General features: G+C 37.9%; 1 protein-coding gene and 1 long non-coding RNA gene across 3 annotated transcripts in view; both read right to left on the minus strand.

Annotated features, from left to right (window-relative positions):
* LOC121325103 overlaps positions 1-6,718 on the minus strand; it is a 26,322-nt gene extending 19,604 nt beyond the window's left edge. The window contains exons 1-5 of one of the 2 annotated variants that reach the window (XR_005951317.1): positions 6,606-6,715; positions 5,205-5,309; positions 4,731-4,757; positions 4,032-4,061; positions 2,675-3,054 (exon numbers count right to left, since the gene is read on the minus strand). This is a non-coding gene — a long non-coding RNA (uncharacterized LOC121325103). Of the gene's footprint in view, positions 1-2,674; positions 3,055-4,031; positions 4,062-4,730; positions 4,758-5,204; positions 5,310-6,605 lie in introns of those variants that run through there. The other variant, XR_005951316.1, reaches the window with a different exon arrangement.
* Positions 6,719-17,620: 10,902 nt separating this feature from the next.
* Positions 17,621-21,652, minus strand: part of LOC121326085 (tolloid-like protein 2) — a 91,762-nt gene continuing 87,730 nt past the window's right edge. Inside the window, exon 21 of the mRNA XM_041269245.1 lies at positions 17,621-18,419. Coding sequence (XP_041125179.1) covers positions 18,291-18,419 — 129 coding nt within the window. The 3' untranslated portion in view covers positions 17,621-18,290. The remainder of the gene's footprint in view (positions 18,420-21,652) is intronic.

Here is a 21,652-nt window from a genome sequence, read left to right on the forward strand (position 1 = left end):
TTGTTTTGGCCCTTGTGCCCTTTCATTTTGTGTTTATTTATAATAAAATAGTTATTTTTTTGAACTGCAGTCTGTCTCTGGGCCTCTATCCACTCGCCAGCCTGCCACAAAACTCCCTGACCTTCTTTGCCAACTTGGGATTTCCTTCTCGATCCTCTGTAAGCTTCCCCTTGTAGTAGTTTGCTTTCATAGTTTTTCCACCACCTTTCTATTTAGTATGGGCACACTGTATTACATAATCATATAGGGTTTGCTGCATCACCTTTAAAAAACTAAACAAAAAAAAAAAAAATGTAATTGGTAAATTGACAACTTAAAAATACATTTAAATTGTATAAATGTAATCATTGATTGATTGATAAAACTGAAATATGCCCTTTGTTAGGACTGAACTCCATCTAAAGTTAAAAAAAAAAGGTAATAAGATGATCAATAAAAGGCGGTTCCTCGAAGACTATAAATAATGCAGATGTCACTTGCTGTTTCAGTTTGCACTGAGCTGTTAGCACAACTGTTGGATCTACTTCTACAACCTCAGCATGTTTTTGTTTTTTGTTTTTCTAAAGTCAGCAAACTAACATTAGGCTGTAGTGTATTTAACAACGATCCTAGTAATACTGGGCGTGCTAATAAACATGTAAAAAGTACAGTCGGTCGAATTATCTTCTACTAAGGCGCGAATGTATGGATCACTAGCTTCATTATAACATATTCTAATTGCAAACGACTTCATTCGAAATGTCACTTCCGAACCCGAGCTAATGTGATGATACATAGGCTACATTATCACATATATAATGACGGTATTGACAAACAGCTAACGTATTCTATTTTATATAACAAATACCACATTAATATCTCACAAGTCTACTGTACAAAAACTATATTTGACAATTGTTAACACTATATATATATATATATACCTCATAATCTAAGCGATCGTACACTTTCTTTACCTCCCTTACAGTTTATGATTTGTATGTTAATTTCTGCTGCTATTGTCGGTTCCTCTTCTAAGCGTAGTTACCTTGTTATCCCCCGGTCCCTATTACTAGTATTATTTTAGGCACAGGCGTCTTTCTTTTTTTGCCATGAATCCTCTTTTCTTTTGTCCTTTCCTCAGACGTAATAGTTGGTGTGCGAGCGTGTTTGCAAATAAACCCCCAGTGACTGCACGCTGCTGGTTCTCTGAGCTGTTATTGGCTACATGGTGAAAAACGACATGACGTTTTGGTAATCTGGCGCAATCAGAGCGACCTTGCCTTATCAGTTATTAATTCTGATTGTATCTTTGAAGCTTTGAAATACTATTATTGTTTAAATGTTGAAAGAGTCATGGAAACAAAGTCACATGGAACACATCACGCACCACGTCGAACTGGAGTTTTGGTCAATCCAGTAAATTAATGTACAGTGTGACAGCACGGAACATAACACAAACAAAACGTATATCCGATTTCATATATATATATATATATATATATATATATATATATATATATATATATACATTTTTAAATAACACACATGCGATCTTGTTATACAAATGATTCTCAAATATATCACTTTACAGTCATACATGTGTAAATCAAACCCACACCCATACATTTAATTTTTTAGAAGTCGCTGTTATAAACCAGTAGTAATATATTCTAATGGTGCGCACAGCCAGTGCGCTGTGCTGCGTTTGTGTTGCGTTTAAGGACTGTTCAAATGGCATACTCAACCTGCAGCACGAAGCTGAAAGCGGTGCTTGGGGCTTGCAAACTATCCCGCGAAATCCCTTTGGACTGTCCCGTGACTATGCCCATGTACAGCACAGAGGATCCAGGAGCTTACAACAACTGGAGAGACTGCTCCCCTTGGAGTTACATTAGTGCAACTTTGAACCTGCGGTGACCCCCTCGTCCGTACTGAGGGGTGCATCTAGCCAGAGGTGGGGGGCTCTGATTGGTTGGAGTGTGTACACAGTTGCCACTGCTATACATTAGGGAGGGGGACTGCATACCTGCTTCACGACTGGTATAACATGCATGAAATGTATAGCAGGTTTGCTACAATGTCATATATCTGAGTTCATTTAAAAATGGGCCCCACTATTTAATTGCTATTTAATTGCTATTTAATTGCTCTTCCTCTGTCTGGTAGAGCCTCTTCAGCTGTAACAACTTTAGCATAGATGTTTCCATTCTGTGAAAGTCGGACATTTCTCTCCTTTCCAGTATTTACTTATCCTTCTCATGATAAACACAGTTCTGTGGGATATTAACCAAACATAAGACTGATATGACGCCTTAATGGAACAAACTGGATAAAATGAGTGCTCTTCACAATAGCATCTAACTACAATCCATTACAAGAATCCTTGCTGCCTTGCATTGAATGGCTCTCTAATCATCTTTTTTCCCTTCTTGCCACAGCACTTTCCAGATGTCTTGGAGCAGCATACTAATATATGATCCTCTCTACTGTAGCACCTGCTCAGTGTGTACCCACTATCATGCCTCATTTGACTGATGTTAAATCTTTGCCTTTCCCAATTTAAGGTAGACTGATTGCAATTGTGTTTCAGGGCAACAATGAATCAAATTGGCTAGACAGGTTAAAATGAGAATACCAGGCAGTGTCCAGCCTCTTCGCTCTGGTATTAGGTTTGCAACATGTTCAATTATTTTATAAGCCAAGCCATGTGAAGTTCTTTTTTTTTATTTTATAAAAACATATATTGTCTGGGAAACTCAGATGTTACTTCTTTGGTTTTGCACCACTTTGATATGTCTCAATTATGTTCTGGTTAACATAGATGCTGTCAGCATCTCTTGGTAGTGTTGACTCATAGAAATCTTCTTCTTGTAGTGGATATGGGGACTGCCCTATCTTTGGAGATTGTCTGGAGGCAGAACGATCACTTTTATCAAAGTTGTTTGAAGCTTTAGACTGGATCCATTCAGAGGATGATCTGGGGCTATGCTTGATCCTGTTCTTCTGGGTTGTTTCCTCATTCATGTAAATATTTTCATTATTCACATCAATAGCATCAATGTTATAGTATTCCTTTAAAACATAAAAAAAATATATATATATATATATATAAAAGTGTTACAGCAAAGTTTCTTCAAATATTGCTGTTGCTATATGACTAAACTTTTTTTTTTCTCTACAAAACTTCTCAGTACACTCCAAAGTGTGTACAGACAGAAAAGAACAAATCCAGAGTACAAGGCTTATTTGAAAAGCATTGCAATATAATACCCATCCTTTAACACCTGTGTAGTATCCTGAGAAGGATACATGGAAATGGGAAACTAATAAACATTTAAATACAATAAAGGAGATTATAAAATGGCAAAAACAGAGGGACCAATCTAATTAGCTAACAAGTGTTCTAACCTGTGCAAATATCACTATACCAGCACTGCTTTGAACTTTTAGAACCATTCTGCCTGATTCACTTGGCAACCAATTGGCTTTGTTAGGGATGGGGTAGAAAGGGGGTAGGCATTTTATAAACACAATAACAGACTCCAGGGAGTTCAAATGTGGTGCGATAACCACACATATGGACTTTTTAACAAGCACAGGGCTTCGCCTCATGTCAAACAACACCACCAGTTGTGCGGATATTAGGCCTGAGTTGAACAGAAAGTACATTTTCAACTTGATTAGCTGTAGCCAACATACACTTCTAAACACATTAGAAATCATGAAATCTAAGCTCACAGATAAAACATGATATTAACAGACTTAAACGTTTAGAATAATAGGTTTTTGCCCCTTCAAAAACAGACAGTAAAACACATCTAGCTCCTGCTGTGGTTTAGTTCTCAATAAAGTCTATAGCTTACTATTGTTTTTTTCAATTGGCCTTGTATTCATATCATTTTACATTCCCTCAGCTGATATTGATTAAACCAAACCTTTAGATAGCCTCTATACCGGTGAATTGATACAAACTTTATCTCTATCTATCTATCTATCTATCTATCTATCTATGTTAATATCTAATGGGAATCTGGTGTACAGCAACTTACCATACTTTCTGAATGAATGCTGAATTCAGGCTGTAACAGAATACAATGTTTTGGTATTACTGTTATGTACCATAACCCGAGGAATCACACAGTAGTATTCTTCATGTATTGTGATCAACTACTATTCAGCAATATTTTGTCTTTGTAGTAAAACCCGTCTAATCTGCACCTTCAAGGATTGTATTAATTTCAGTTTACTTTCTCCATTTAGTAAACAAGGATTTTACTGTACCATACCAGCAGTACATTTGCATATTTATGCAACATACTTGATTATAAATCGTTTGACTTATAGTGGACTGCACAGTCAGATTTATGTTGGTTTTAGACAGATTTACAAATTATGCAGGATTCCAAAATGAACAGATTCCATATTGTACAGGATATCACTCCATTGGTTTCAACAGGCACTTGGTTGGAACCCCAACATTTGCCAAATTATATAGAATACTGGTTTGTAGCAGGGCTATAATAGAAAGGTTTTACTGTATTTTGTGTGGGTGTGAGAGAGTGACATTTTAAGTTATTTTACCCATAGCAAACAAGCATAAACCAAATCAATGTATTTTCACTTTCTTCAGAAACAGTGAAACACTTCAACAGTGTCTAGAAATGGATCCGGTGTACAGCAGCATTCTAATTCAGAAGTGGTTTCTTGTTTATTTTGTATAAAGTTAGAATATATAGAAAATACTATACCTTGCTTTGTGTGGTAGCTTTTCTTCCCTGTGAGAAAAAGTATATATGTATAGTTGTGGTTACATAACAAAAAAGGAAGTTTAAATGACTAATTTACAAAAGGAAATAAATCAATTCTACATAATAAACCATATGAAGATCTTTGAAATACAGATACAGACTGAAAACTGACTATGAAGGTCAACATATGACAGTGTTGTGGCTTTAGGATGTGGGCTTCTGTTCATGTTAGATTTACTACACAGGTCTTTCTAGTAATTCAGACCCAGGCCTCAAAGAGCATTTATCTCCCATCTAGCCCCCAAGAAGAATGTCTAATTATGAACATCCCCTGCCTTGTCCAGATTTCTACTACAGTGATTGCGCAAAAGTCTATGTTCATTGCTAGACTGAACAACTGGTTGAAACAAAAACACAGGTCATTGTGAGGTATGGCTAATTCTACTTCCCAAAAAGACTAAGCAAACTACTTACCCTTTTTCTCTTTTTCAGTAGAATTACTGACACAACTATAGCTATGATGAGAAGAATCACAAAGCTTGGTATAGCAACTGAAAGAGCGATCACTAATGTATTATTCTGTGAAAAGAAGAGAAAGGTATTTCCATAGTTAAGGCAATACTGTATTTTGCAGACTATTACCTAATGTGCCAAGTGGTCAAAGTACAAGCATTTGAGATTAGTTTTAATGGTTGAACGCTGTTGAGTGAGTTATTGGTACAGGTATGACCTCACAGTTATCTTTATATATTGTTCTGGTTTAGATTCACTTTAATAATTTTGTGTTCCAGTCATCATGTCTGTCTCAGAAGTTTAAAGAACCCTGTGGCCTCAAAAGGGCTCATAAACATCTTTAAGTACAGCTGAAACCCCAGATTGTAGCAATTAACCTTTCCCCCTGCAACACTCATCAGTAAGGAATATGACAAGTGTTGTATTTCTTACATTAACTGGTGGCAAAGAGTCATATTCACTAAAAATATTTGCAAGTTAATGCTCATTTAAGTGTGCTTTCCCATATCTATTCATTCTATGCATTTTATTCTTTCTCTCTCTCTCTCTCTCTCTCCTGCAAATACCCAACCCCGTGTGTGTGAATCACTGACTCTTTTATGCAGCTGTAGTGAGACTCGTTTGCTTCGATTGAATCGCGGCACTGTCTGCACGTGAATTACTTTGTGACACACCTGTACCCAAATACATTTTGTCTGCACGAGAAGAGATTATGCAATCCCCGTGCCTAAATACAACCATCCATTTTAAATCACCTGTGCTACACAGCCCAATTTATTCCCCGTGCACCAATGCATACACACCAATAACACACCACATAAAACATAAAACTAAATAAACATGGGGCAGGGCACCCCGGCACATAGTGTAACAATGTTTAGCAATTCACCTCAATGTGATGACTGAAACAGAAATACAAGACAGAGCTATCAGCAATATTCAAAGGTAGATTAATATGACCTACATCCATTGTATGCAAAGGTGAACTAACCAATACCAATCTTGGTAGTAACCAATTCAGAAACCCATGTTGTATGTTTTTCAGAGTGCTAACATTAAGGCCAGACTCAAAAACACGAAGAGTGAAAGATAAATCAATTTCTAATTATAAAATAACATCTACTAGAACCAACTAAGAAAGCAGACAGGAAGCCAACCATGTACCTAACACTTTTTTTTTTTTTTTAGACGTGCCTGGAAAATACATGCCACCTAAAATAATTGAAATCGCATTCATTGTGACGCTACAGTTTATACTATTACTCAAAACCAAGCAATATTTGTACATTAAATATCTAAAATATAGTGAAAATTGCAGGTAGTTTGTTATGTCCTCTGTTTTTTATATATATTTTTGCTTACCTCTGCTGTAGCTGCATTTTGGTATGATGTGGTAGAGTAGCTGGAGGTCTAAAGAGAAAGACAATCAAACCTCAAAATATGTGAATCTGTATCATTATTTTCAAGGACAGATATGACTCTCATTGCAAATCAATTTAGGTTACTGAGGGCGGCCCTCAAATGTTCAGCCATGGCCAATTCGATTTTATGGGTTCTGTACCTTTAATCCAAGACATCTAAGTATTTTACTGTGGTATTCTAATAAATGATAATTGAAACACACACTAGAATTCTCCCCTTCGATCAGCATGCAGCTGGTATGTGTTGGGACACCCTGCTTGTGGGATTTCCTTCACTGCATACTGGATGCCACCACAGACAGACATGTTATAAAGATAGACAGTGCACATACCCACACATTAGTAGAAGCATTTGAAGGAGTGGCAGATGTGTTGATGCTAAGCAGGTAGTGGTTCCGCTCATCCTGCAGAAATGACCAGTGAAATTAGTTTCTTTGACCGCTATAGTCGTTTCTGTGCTCTATACATTTTTCCTTCAAAATGTCAGTTTATATCATAGATTTTCATTCCGTACTTATTTGTCTAGAAAAAAAATGCTAGTTGTACTCCTCTTTGCTCCTGTTTACTACTCAACTATTGTGGAAAATGGAAAAATGTCAAGTACTTGCAGGGTATTCGTTTCTCACCAAACACTTTCCTGTACTCTACATGCAGAAATGATGTACTAATATAAAGTAGTTGAGTGTTTTGTGTAAATTCTTTTGTACTGCATTAATTATGGAGTGTTGTACTGTATTCTAGTGTTCGGAACTTAACTAATGTAGTACCAGAAATCATGTTTTAAAATTAACATGCATGTGTGTGTTTTTTTAATGGAAGTGCAAAATAGCTAAGATTTATGGAATTATCTTGTGAGCTACAATTATTTAAAATATATAGTGAACATTGCAGATCATTTATTCCAACACAAATATTTAAACACAACGTTATATCCTGTGCTTGCCTCTTTTGTAATGAGCATTGCATTGTAATTTAATGTGGCAGGGTAGCTGGAAGTCTGAGGAAAGGATAACAAAACCTCAAAAAATGCCATAATAAACTTGTATTACTATTTGCAGGGATAGATATAACTCTCACTGCACATTAGACATTAACCTTACTTACACCTTTACATTTGGACTTGGGATGTATTTTCTATAAATGTTTCCAGTGTCAAAACTCAACCAGGGCATGGTGCTCCATCACTGGCAGGATCCAAGACTGACAGCTGGCAATGAGGCTTAGCACTGGTACAGAAACATGAATATATATACATTGCTAATTTCAACAATGTACTGCAAGTGTGCCTCCTTGAGTTGTCTGTGCACATAATGTGTAACTGAATACGATAAAACCATCTACATTTTTATACTTAAATATGTAGTGAAACATTTGTCATTGATTTTAAAAGTTGAACTAAAAATTTCACTCCAGTTAACTAGTTTTTCATTCGGTACAAACTGCAAACACGGTGTATAGATCTTATCTGTTATCAGTGTAGTAACACAATGTTTGGTATCTACCTGAAGCCCTTAACTTGGTAATGCAAGGTTAACTTTCAACATCTAATGAAGAAATGTGGGAATTACTGGTGATCTTTAAAATATTATTATATAAGAACATAAGAACATAAGAACATAAGAATGTTTACAAACGAGAGGAGGCCATTCGGCCCATCTTGCTCGTTTGGTTGTTAGTAGCTTATTGATCCCAAAATCTCATCAAGCAGCTTCTTGAAGGATCCCAGGGTGTCAGCTTCAACAACATTACTGGGGAGTTGATTCCAGACCCTCACAATTCTCTGTGTAAAAAAGTGTCTCCTATTTTCTGTTCTGAATGCCCCTTTTTCTAAACTCCATTTGTGACCCCTGGTCCTTGTTTCTTTTTTCAGGCTGAAAAAGTCCCTTGCGTCCACACTGTCAATACCTTTTAGAATTTTGAATGCTTGAATTAGGTCGCCACGTAGTCTTCTTTGTTCAAGACTGAACAGATTCAATTCTTTTAGCCTGTCTGCATATGACATGCCTTTTAAGCCCGGAATAATTCTGGTCGCTCTTCTTTGCACTCTTTCTAGAGCAGCAATATCCTTTTTATAGCGAGGTGACCAGAACTGCACACAATGTTCAAGATGAGGTCTTACTAGTGCATTGTAAAGTTTTAACATTACTTCCCTTGATTTAAATTCAACACTTTTAATGTATCCGAGTTAGCCTTTTTTATAGCTTCCCCACATTGTCTAGATGAAGACATTTCTGAGTCAACAAAAACTCCTAGGTCTTTTTCATAACAATTTCATCATATGATATTTATAATGTACATTCCTGCGTTACCTTACTTTTCTCTATTAATGTCATTTGCCATGTGTCTGCCCAGTGAATCTTGTCTAATCATTTTGAATGACCTTTGCTGCTGCAACACTTTTGTGTCGTCTGCAAATTTAACAAGTTTGCTTACTATACCAGAATCATTAGGAATAGCAGAGGACCTAATACTGATCCCTGTGGTACACCGCTGGTTACCACACTCCATTCTGAGGTTTTTCCTCTAATCAGTACTTTCTGTTTTCTACATGTTAACCACTCCCTAATCCATGTACATGTGTTTCCTTGAAAACTGCGTTCAGTTTGAGAATTAATCTTTTGTGCGGGACTTTGTCAAAAGCTTTCTGGAAATCTAAATAAACCATGTCATATGCTTTGCAATTATCCATTATCATCAAAAAAATCAAGCAAGTTAGTATCTCCCTTTTCCTAAAACCATGTTGACTGTCTCCCAGTACCCTGTTACCATATAGGTAATTTTCCATTTTGGATCTTATTATAGTTTCCATAAGTTTGCATATAATAGAAGTCAGGCTTACTGGTCTGTAGTTACCTGGTTCAGTTTTGTTTCCCTTTTTGTGGTCGGTATTACGTTTGCAATTTTCCAGTCTGTCGGTACACCCCTGTGTCAAGAGACTGCTGCATGATCTTGGTTAGCGGTTTGTAAATTACTTCTTTCATTTCTTTGAGTACCTGGGAGGATCTCAGCCCAGGGGATTTGTTTATTTTAGAGCTCCTGTCCCTTTAACACTTCTGCCTTTAACAATGCTAAAGGTTAAAACTGGATAGGAACTGGATGACATGTGGGGCATGTTGTCAGTATCTTCCTTTGTAAAAACTTGTGAAAAGTAATCATTTAAATATGTGCTATTTTTTTTTCTTCTTCTACGATTTTGCCAATCTCTTAAACATTTAATCTCCTCTTTGAATGTTCTCTTGCTGTTGATCATTTTGGAATTGGTTTTAGCTCCCTTAGCAATGTTATTTCTATTTCTCTCTTGGCCTTTCTAACTTCCTTTTTGACTTGCGTTTGCAGTTCTGTGTACTCTTTCTGTGTACTTTCTTTTTGGTCCTTTTTTAATGCTCTGTAAAGTGCCTTTTTTCGCTGAATATTTTTTTCAGCGAAAAACCAGTACGAGTACGTCTGCATTTTCTTACATAATGAAGTAAACATTTTTGCAGACATGTCGTGTTCATTTAGTGAAAAATAAATCTACCATTTCCTTGTTGATGTCTCATGCTACAGCATTTTAATATTACTGTAAGCTTTTCATGACTGTTTTTTTGGTAATTCCCCTATGGTACTGCAGTGAGAGACATGTGATCACTATGTACATAATAATGCTTCCTAATATTTGAGCTGCACAGGAATTTGTTTGCATTGTGATAAATTCTGCTGTATGTTGTTACATTCTGATTAAAATGTAGTTCCTTTCTTAAGGGCTAGTAATGTCTATTTCTTTTAAAAAAGGTGATCCTTTATCCTTAAAGAACTAATCTTTCCAACACAGAAATACGAAAAAAAGGTACCGTACCATGGTGCCTCTTAAATCATAAGAAAATGTGTTTCTGATCACAGTATCCCATAGAGTCATCTGTGTTTGTCAAATTGACGTGCTTTGGAGCGGTTTATGGAACTTGTGTGAGTAGTATGCATGCTGCATTGTTTGTACAGGGAAGTACTTGAACAAAGCAGACGTGAAAAATTCCATAGCCTCTCTTTTGAGACTGCTTGAAAGCCTGCTTGTTTCGCAGTGTCAGTAGTGATGGATTTTTGGTGTGGACCGTCCCCACGGATAAACTGAGACTACTGGACCGATTTCTCTTGTGACATAAATCTAGGATTTCACACAGGGGCGCAAATCTTGTGTTAGCATATTTCAGATAATATTGCATTATTATTAATACATCAAGAATTACAGTACAATTAAGAGCAAGTTACAAAATAGAATGACTTCAGTCCTAATAAGAGCAAATACAAAACACAGTACGATTTGATATTGGGGAAGTTCAGGAGCAGATAACAGTGTTGATAGTTACATTAAGGTTAGATATGAGTGCAAGTAAAATACAAAGTGCTATAGGTTGGGTTAAGTGCAGGAATAGGTTGAATCAGTTCATTAAAATATTTAAAGTTGGTTTCACAGACCCTGATTAGGACTAATTCTGAACCACCTTGTCCAAATGAACATTAGATTAGAGCTAATCAGGGTTTGTGAAACTAGCCATTTACTTTGTTAAATAAAACGGAAAATCCAATAACACGATCAACATATTATTTACAGACTTGGTTTTTCAAAAATCTGTCATTTCATTTTAGTTATTAATCAGGCTTAAGCAGGTCTTGTGCAAATTATCAAATCATTGTGAACAATTTACCTTTCAGTTCTAAAAAATATTAATTGCATATTTTGTTTTAAAAGAAATCCGCACTTACCATTTTTATTTTTGGATCACACTGAACAGAATTAGAGATGTCTGCCCCTGGTCTCTGTATGGTCTTTATTTTTCAATAGTACCTACTAAAAACGCAGACTAAACTAATGAGGAAGTTATAAAGGAGCATATAAAATGGTCTGAAACACACTCCTCCCTTTCAGGAACTAGCACTGATCCTTTGCCAGGGTAACTAGATGGAATTTTATAACATATCTTATCAAAGTTGCCTTTTATAGGTTCAGCAATGGCATTTATGTTGAATAGCAGAAATCAGAGGAAGAAGACAAAATAACCGGTGCAGGTGGTTCTTTGTATTTAAGGTGTATTTTTAAACTCATTCTCCTACCCTGTATTAGATTTAGTTATTTTACTGTCACCCTTGTATTTCTAATATGTTTTCAAAGCCATGCATGTGTGGTAATCAGTATATTCTGTTATAGATATTTAGGTAGATAGGTAAAGTAAGTGGCGAAAGGTTTGGCGGCAGGGGTGTGCGCTACATGGGGGCACCAACTGTTTTTGGGGGGTCACATTATGGAAAAGGTCATCCAAGCTAAACAATTTGCACTGCAATATAACTCTGCCCTCGAAATGCAGATTACAAGATGTCGTATACTACGAGAAAAGGGGACCGTACAAATTGGGTTGCTAATGGGGTGGGGGGACTACCAGAAATAACACATATTATAGTTTGATTTTATGTGTTTAACTAATTTTATGAATGATTTGCTATAGATAGTATATCTCAATCTGGGATCTGGACCGGGGGGCTGGACAGCCCTCTGAGGTCTAAGGACTGAATGTGTTATTACTTTGAACCTTTGTAGGGAAAACAGCATAGCTATACACTCAAGGGTGGAACATAAAATGTATGGTATTCTGAGATATGGATGAGTCAAAAGTTAATGTCACAGAACACAGGGTCATAGCGAAACCCCTAAGCTACAGGATAATAGTGATAGAATTATCACAATGATAGATTTCTAACAATGAGAGCATAGCAATAGCTGTATTAGATCTAGTTATAGGGGAACACATATACAGTATCGGCTTATGACGGTGAAGTTGGTTGTACAGACGCATACAAATTGAAAATATCCTCACACAGAGAACGATTTTTACCCATGAGGGTAGATCTGATCAGACTAACACTGTTAACATATAACTAGTCTAAATAAATATTTGCAATAACTGTCTATTGTCTCTAATTATGCAATGATGGAATGAGTGCTATTAAATAAACTGTGTAATTAGATTTGATTTACCCAAAGAAATTGACATTTTTTTAATTATATATTTGACATAAAAGCATTTAATAAGTAATCCAGAATCCTGCACCTTGAGATCTATACAGTACGTTAATTGCATGAGTGAATACTAAATGTACACTGTTTTATATTACAATATTGAATGCTGAAATACTTTCAAGATGTTTGTGTTCTGCTAAAAAGAAAGTCATTGACATTGTAAACCACATTTATACAAGGTTACCCTGGCAGAGTTACTTATTTAAAAAGGTGCTTTCACCACTCCTGCCTGTCTGATATTGATGCATGTGTCTTGAGTGTGCCTGTCGGTGATAACTCTCCAAATCAAAAACTTGGAAGGAAACATGTTTTGCTTTTAAAACTTTATTTGATTATTGCCACAAAATGTAACATTTCCACCAAACTTGACAAAAAGTGGAAAACACCCAATATCCATATCAGCTATAATATCCCTGTTTTCTAGTTGTGCTTGCTGTGTTAACAGAATAAAAATGTAAGCATTTTAAAAATGATTTTTTTTAACAAGTGTGTACCTTCTAGGCACTTAGGATTATTAAATATAATCCCAGTCAACACATAACAAAACAGACAGACATCTCTACCCGTACATTAAAATAATACACACACTTAGTGCTATATTTAGGTTTATATTGGATCAGAAAAAAACAAAGAATTATATTAATGCTAACTTATGTAGCATATTTTGACCAAAACATTGCAAGTCACTGCAATGAATACAGAGGATATACAGTCTTAAATGTACAATACATTTTGTTAAAAACTCAGTCTGGAATGTAGCATAACATGAAAACTAAAATCGGTATGAGGTCTGAGTTTTGCAATAACTTCACACACACCAAAAACAACAACAAAAAAAAAAAAACAAAGCATTCGATTATAGTAATAAACAAGAGTAAATATGATTAACAAAAACAATGAATAAAAACTAGCGGTGAACACAATGTACCTGACAGCCAATTATTTTAAACTAAATTCATATTCTAAGTGTCCAGACTTTCGCACTTCTCATATCCATGCATGCATATATGTGTGTGTGTGTGTGTGTGTCTGATATTTTTGTTATTTATAAGGAAAGGTTTATAATGCATGTGGAATTCAAAGATTAGTTTGTATACATTTAGGGATCCAATGTTTCTTTGATTTGTTATTGTTTGTGGAATAAACTATACCGGTTACCAGTATATTACTTCAATTAAAATCACTCTGACCCAGATACTGGTCACGTTAAACCTCTTGACAAGCAACAGTGGTTGTGAAACAGTACGGTCATGTCAAGTACAGCGGCACCTTCTGCATGAGGTGCATTAACCTGGAAAGTAGCCTCAGATAATACTCAACAACAACATTTTATTTTAAGCTGCATTTACATGGAAATATGTATGTAGTATGTGTACAATGCACTCAATAAAACCGGAAGTAAAACTATTAACTAACAGACTTAGTATTAGTTTATTTTCTTAAAATAAATCATATCTGAATACAGTACATGTCATACTGAATGGAACCACTGACAACATTCACTGAAGTGTTAATTTTATCTAACAGCATCCTGGACTGATTCATGAATCTTTTGGCGAACAATATGGTTAGTGAATACAAAAACAAATTATTGATAGATGGATAGATGGACATTGATCCTTCAGTTTATACCATAGCTGCTATAGAAAGTGCCAATAAGTAGCCAACACAGTACCAAGCTGGCCCTTTGTCTAGAGACATCGAGAACAAGGGGGTGATTATCAATTCCAAGAGAGGATATTTTCAGGCACCAAAGAACAGTGACATACACTCCCAGGCAGAGCAAATGTTGTTTTCTGGTCATGTACTGTACCAGCTACAGTTCCCCCAATAACAGTAACTGGGTATCTCATTAGTATTGGGCGTTCGAAACAGCATTACGCATTTGTGAGGGAAATACACTGATAAACTATGCAATTTCAAACGGTCGAATTAGTCTTGTCTGTTCACCACAATTTGAAGTACTTTCTACTTGGCAACAAACCTTATCTTACGAGTTATATTGACATTTTTGGATTTCCAATACAGACTTCTAGTCAAAATGTTTGTACTAGTTTATTGGCAAATAACACTATTAAGTGCGTTCTAGGAATGTATGACTTTTCTGTTAAATGAGGCACCTGAAATAGAACATTGTAGCCTACATATTTAAAAATATGACAAATCAAAATACTGTATAATATGTTTTTTCACTCAGTTTAGCTAAACATACACTATAGCTCAGCTGATAAAACTGTACATCATATTGTATACTCAATGTCCTTTTTGTAGTGTGGTAACCAATACTGATGACAGTGTTCAAAGTGCAGGCAGTATAACCTTTGTGGGGGATATGCCATTACTATTGGGAGTGCCTCAGTTACTGTATTACCCCTCTGGATGTTTAAATGGACGTGCCCATTCCAGCTCAGCTGATTCTGAACAGTATGTCACAGTGGTTGACTACCAGCACACTTTTTTCTTTTTTTTTTTTTTACACAGCATGCCTGATCTCCAATGATTGCTAAAATAGAAAATACAGTAGTTACAAGTCACAGCTTGTCTGATAAAATAATTATATTTCTATTTTCAGCTTCTCTTGAGCAAGAATTGATTTAAAAAAAAAAAAAAATGTTTTAAAAAACATTGAAAAGACCCTTCACTACCCAAGAAAGGAAAATAAAAAAAACTCAGAAAACACCTTGTCTAGTAATCACTGCATCAAGAGACTCCTGCTGTCAGACTATAGCACCATCAACATCACAGATCAGAAATGTGTATACAGTACCTATGAATATGCCATCTGATAATTAATAATGGTGATATTTTAACATTAATGAGATAGTACATTGCAGGAGTCCTGCATTTTACAACTGTCACTGCACAAACAGTGTGTGTCTATCTATCTATCTATCTATCTATATATATATTGATGCACAATGAAAATGCAACAGTCTAAGTTTAACATCAATAGTTCATTAAGCACATACATAACGATATTTTAAAAAAAAAGGAACGGAGTAACCTTAATCAAATGGCATGACAATTTATTCCTTAGGGTAGGGTCGGTCACTTAGGAAGGGGTCTGAGCTACGGCACCCAAAATCAATGACTCGGACGGGAGACAGCGTGGCATCCGAGGATTGGAGGAGCAGAATGCGCTCATGAACCTTGGGGTCATGAGCAAGGGTAAAAAAGGGGGTGTAAGTGATCTGTTGGTAAATGGTTAGTATTTTAACCTACAAGGAGTATGTGATGCCATATTGTGAACCGTGAGTTTTGTCTTGTGTTTGTTAATGTTTTTTAACTGTTGTCTGTTTCTTAATAGACTACCAGTAGCAAGATCCGAAGCTGTAGCAAAAGCCAGCATAAACCTGGACATCACTTTCACCCCTGCATTTTCACAGGGAACTGTAAATACACCACGAGCACTGCACTGCACGCATCTGTAATCACTCACCACTTTGCTACACTACAGCACAAGAAATTCCAGAAAGAAATAACCTGCACATCAGCAAAATGATTGTAACTCGCCGTCTGCATGTAAATAATTTGCATGCTCGAAGGCCGTGAAGGGGTAACATGTTGACAGCTGAGAGACGAAATTGCTGTCTTCTGTGGGCCAGAGAACATCTGAGGTGGCATCAGGGAGAGTGGTGGAGTGTTTTATTCATTGATGAATGCCTCTGGTGCTTTCAGTTTGGTCTACTACCAAGGTTGCTGTGGCCACTGACTGTGTACAAGGTACAACAGTTTAGAAGCCGGAAGCTTTAATCAGTTCATACATTAGGAAATGGTTGGGAGTTCCACACTGACTCAGCAGAGTGGGACTTCATGGTAAAAGAATACTGCAGCTACCAGTCGCTGCTCTAACTGAGGCATTTAAGTGCGCCAAGGTCCAACTGGAAATTACATTAGTAGATTCACGTGACAAATGTGTAAGGGAGGCAGCACCTGTGTTTCAAACTGGGAGAAAGTGGGCAGCGAAGAAAGCCATGGAAGATGCAAAGACAGCCCTTCGAATCTGCGATATCATGGAGCAAGTTCAGAATAGAAGAGAGGGTCTCAGTTCAGCTCCATCTACATGGCACAAGGCAACCCCTGCTCAACGGAGGACACCAGGTACAAGGATATCTACATCATCAGATGGAAAGAAACACAAATTGATGGAGATGCAGCTGGATCACATTAGTTTACTTTAAAGCTACGTCTTAGTTGGTACTTATCTTGGCGAGAGCCGAGTTCAAATCAGCATGAAGTTTTAACATCTACTCTTGTGTAATGTTGACGAAGTCCTTGAGGCAACAGTTTTTCCGTTCCTGCAAGCCAATCCATAAGTGTCAATTTTCCAGCAGGAAAATGCAAGACCACACAGTGCTGGGATTACAATTGCACAACTTCAAGAAAATAATGTTGAGGTCTTGCCGTGGCCAGCCTTTTCTCCTGACCTGAATCCAATAGAACATCTATGGGACCAAATTGCCAGTTCCATCTACAGGAGACAACTGCGACCAGCCAACCTTCACCAGTTGGTTGCAGCTGCACAGGAAGAGCGCACAGCAATCTATCCAGAGGCTGATCAGGTCTATGCATCAACGCTGCCAGGATTGTGTTAATGGTCAAGGAGGTCATTCCCGATACTAACTTTGCAATGTTTTAATTTTGTGTCATGTTTCACACTGAAAACTTATCATGATTCTTTGATCTGTATTGTTGTTCACATTTTCTGAGATTTTGTTTGAGATCTGTTTAAAATATTTGATTCAATCCATTAGACCTGATTTGTGCATCAGTATCTATCTATCTATCTATCTATCTATCTATCTATCTATCTATCTATCTATCTATCTATCTATCTATCACACACACACACACGTGTATATATAATATATATATATATATATATATATATATATATATACACACACACACACACACACACACACACACACACACAAAAGTAAAACTTAAGATTCCCATTGTAAGGCTTGCCAGAAAATGGGGCTACACTTCAAAGTACAGGTACATAGAGTACACAGCAGTTATATTGCACTATACTTTGTTTATGTATGCAGGTAGATAAATGAGTTACTCCTCCCCCCAAAAAACACTGGTCTAAGTGGTAAATACAAGCGGCAACTACTGTGTAATGACAGAGAAGTAAATGTACCTGTATTTTGGAGCATTTCTGAAAATTGATATTGAACTCAGTAACGACATGTCATAAAAACTCACAGTATGCAGTATATATCCCCAGCAGGAGCCCCACATCACTTGGAATGATATGTAAAAATATGCTTCCTTTTCACCTATCCACCTTGTTTTGCTGAAACACTGCTAAACTAGCTTTTATTGTCCTATGGCTTGATACAGTAAATGACTATAATATTTGGTCTTTAGAATACTGGCATGCTTGAATGGCATATTTAAAAGTATCTTTCACATCAGTTTTATTTGCAGAAAAATACTCTTGATCAAGTTAAACTCCTGAAGACTGACAGTAAAATATCTTAAATGTTTTTTTTTTTTTTTGTTTGTTTGTTTTTTTTAAACAGTCTCGTGTTTTTTATATGATGAAGGCAGAGATAGTTCACTGGCTCTTCACATATGCAAGGCATCCTGGAATTTGGTACTGGTGTAGCGGGCGTGAAATCCTTTTTTATTGATTGTGTCATCTGAGTGAAAGCGAATCATTACAGAGTCTCCCGCCGAGTAGATTTCTTCTGGGGGCTGCAAAAGAAAAGGAAAAACAGGGCTACATTCTGCATGTTTAAATGAACATTGCAATGTGCGCAGATATACAAGCTTTCAGAAAGGTGCAGTTTATGTAACGCAAATTGTGCTATTGTATAGCCTCCCTGGTCCTGAGACCACAGGTTTGTTAAGAGAAAACTACATTTGGCTGTGAAGCATGTTGCTTTACATGAGACCACAAAAACTAAAATATGAGACCAATATGTACCCTGAAATATTGAACGTTCAGTATTCTGAACCTCCATACCCACAAGCTCTCTGGCTGCGGTTTATTGAGCAAAAGAACTGAGGAGGATATCTGATCACTTTTATGACACAACTGAAGGTAGCCATTAATGCATGTGTGGTGATCCTTATGCCTGTTATTACATACTGAACCCTGCAGAATCTTTATTATACAACATAAGAACATAAGAACATAAGAAAGTTTACAAACGAGAGGAGGCCATTCGGCCCATCTTGCTCGTTTGGTTGTTAGTAGCTTACTGATCCCAAAATCTCATCAAGCAGCTTCTTGAAGGATCCCAGGGTGTCAGCTTCAACAACATTACTGGGGAGTTGATTCCAGACCCTCACAATTCTCTGTGTAAAAAAGTGCCTCTTATTTTCTGTTCTGAATGCCCCTTTGTCTAAACTCCATTTGTGACCCCTGGTCCTTGTTTCTTTTTTCAGGATGAAAAAGTCCCTTGGGTCGACACTGTCAATACCTTTTAGAATTTTGAATGCTTGAATTAGGTCACCACGTAGTCTTCTTTGTTCAAGACTGAACAGATTCAATTCTTTTAGCCTGTCTGCATATGACATGCCTTTTAAGCCCGGAATAATTCTGATTGCTTTCTCTTTCTAGAGCAGCAATATCTTTTTTATAGCGAGATGACCAGAACTGCACACAATATTCAAGATGAGGTCTTACTAGTGCATTGTATAGTTTTAATATTACTTCCCTTGATTAAAAACGTTGTACAATGATTATACATACTAGGGCTTTCCAACCTTTTCTGTGAACTGTTCCCCTTCTGTTTAGAGGTCTAACCTCAAGTACCCCTTTACATTTTCAGTACAGTATAAACAGGCAAATTACGGTGCCTCGGTTGCAGGAAAAGTGAATATAAATCTGAAAAACTTACACATTTTAATTTAGCTTTTGTTCAAACAACTTTATTATTATAATAATTTTTCAGATCGCATAAAGTGCTACACATATATATGCTGTACTTCAAACACACTTCTCAAGTGCACACAATCGCTTTAAATGTATCAGATTTTCAGTATGAGTACATAGCACACAATTTAAAGAGAGCTTTTACACACTGAATTTCGCTGGGTCATCATTACTGTTTTTTCTGTGCTTTTTTTTTTTTTTTTTTTTTTAGCAATTTTCTAGTTTTATGTAAAACTTTTTTGGGCGCTCTTTGTTTATATAAAATGTATGAAATTATTGTTTTTGGTTACTTTTCAAAATGCTTGGGCATTTTTTTTCTGGAAGTTAACTGGAACTGAAGGCTGTAATCAGCCTGCATAGTCTTGAGCACCCAACTGTCACTGGTGCTGGTTTGCCAGTATAGTAACTGGGAGACAGGGGTTGAAGGCTGCTACGGCACTTCATTGATGCTGAGCCTTAGGCCGCGTGGGAGGCGCAGTTGGGGACCCTTGGGTTGCTGGCGATTGCCGCCCCCCCCCCCCCCCCCCCCAGGGCACCAGTTTCCCCTCTTTGCAGGCTGACCGCACTGCGGGGCAGGTGCTGCTGGACGTGCTGTAGGAGCACGAGCGGATCTGGGCGGAGGTTGTCGCCCCCACAGGGGGGGAAGCCGTAGCAGGCAGGGCAGGTTTCCATGGAAGCAGTTGGGCATACTGCCTGGATGCATCCCTGGTCTTCAGAGTCCTCTGAAACATCTCGTCCAGTGCGGGGCCAAACGTATGGCCAGGAGTGATAGGGCCGTCCAGGAGAGAGGACTTGTCCTGCTCCTGAACTCTAGCCTGGGAAAGCCAGAATTGCCATCTGGTGACCACCAGCACCGCAAGGCATCAGCCCTCGGCTCTGGCTATGAGTTGGGCCAGTCTGGCAACTGCCTCAGAGACCTGGTTCAGCTCTTGTCTGTGAGCCGCTGTGACCATATCAGGGAGCTCCTTAATAAGGATGGCCTGATAGACAGAGAGCATGCTCGATACATTGAAAAGCCAGGCAGCTTGGGAGCAAGCGGCATAAGCGTTCTTGAGGTGCGTCTCTGTTGTCCGACACTGTCTGTTCGGACATTGTAGGTCCTTGGCAGGTCCAATGCCCAGTGCCTGTAAGAGGGCCACAATGGTGGAGTCCACCGGGGGGAAGGCTGCCAAGCCGGCACCCTCCGCTCCCTGCATGGAAGAAAAAACCCGAACTCCAGCCACCGTGCTAGGTGCTGACACTGGGTTGGACCAGGAAGACTGGATCTCAGGGAAAGGGGGCTGTGTCCTGTCCTGTACTGGCTTAAACAAGGAATACCAGGAGCCCTGGGGCTCCTTGTCTCTGGGCCATTCCACCCGTAGACGTTGAGCCACTCGCTCAACCAAAGCCTCAACGCTAGCCCTGGAGATACCTCTGGTTCCTGTTGCAGCTCAGGCTCGGGCTCAGGCTCCACAGTCGGAACGGACTGTTGTCCCATCACCACCTCCATAAAATGACCACTCTGGTCCGTGAGGACCGAGATCCTGCTAGGTTGTTTGTCCCTAGGGAACCTGGGGCACGCACGCACGCACACTTCCGCGTGGGAGATGAACGCTCCTTAGGAGGGGAGCGCCGAAGTTGCCCCACGTTCCTGGTAGGTGAGTGAGAGCGTCGCCTGAGAGACGGGGATGGTGACCTGGACAGCTGCAGGCGGGCAGGAGACAATGCGACGGTCCCTTCGGAATCCCCAGCGAGCTGGTGCTGTATGACTCACCATGTGGCTGTGCTTTTACCAGGTGAGCCACTCAGGGACCTCTCAAATAAATAATATTTACGTTAAAAAAAAGTTGCATAATTCAGGATATCACATAAAAATACCCCTGTTGCAAATGTTTCCGGTTAAATATCATACAGCAATAAGTGGTCAGTACTTACCAAGGATTTGTAAACATCACAATTATGAAAAATATATTATATTGATGCGTACAACACAGCAGGGAGCAACGTGTTTTGTTGTAAACTCTTCAGTAACACTTTAATTCACACCACTCACTACCCCCTATTAGTG

The sequence above is a fragment of the Polyodon spathula genome, chromosome 13, assembly GCF_017654505.1.
Source record: "Polyodon spathula isolate WHYD16114869_AA chromosome 13, ASM1765450v1, whole genome shotgun sequence".
Classification (NCBI taxonomy): domain Eukaryota; kingdom Metazoa; phylum Chordata; class Actinopteri; order Acipenseriformes; family Polyodontidae; genus Polyodon; species Polyodon spathula.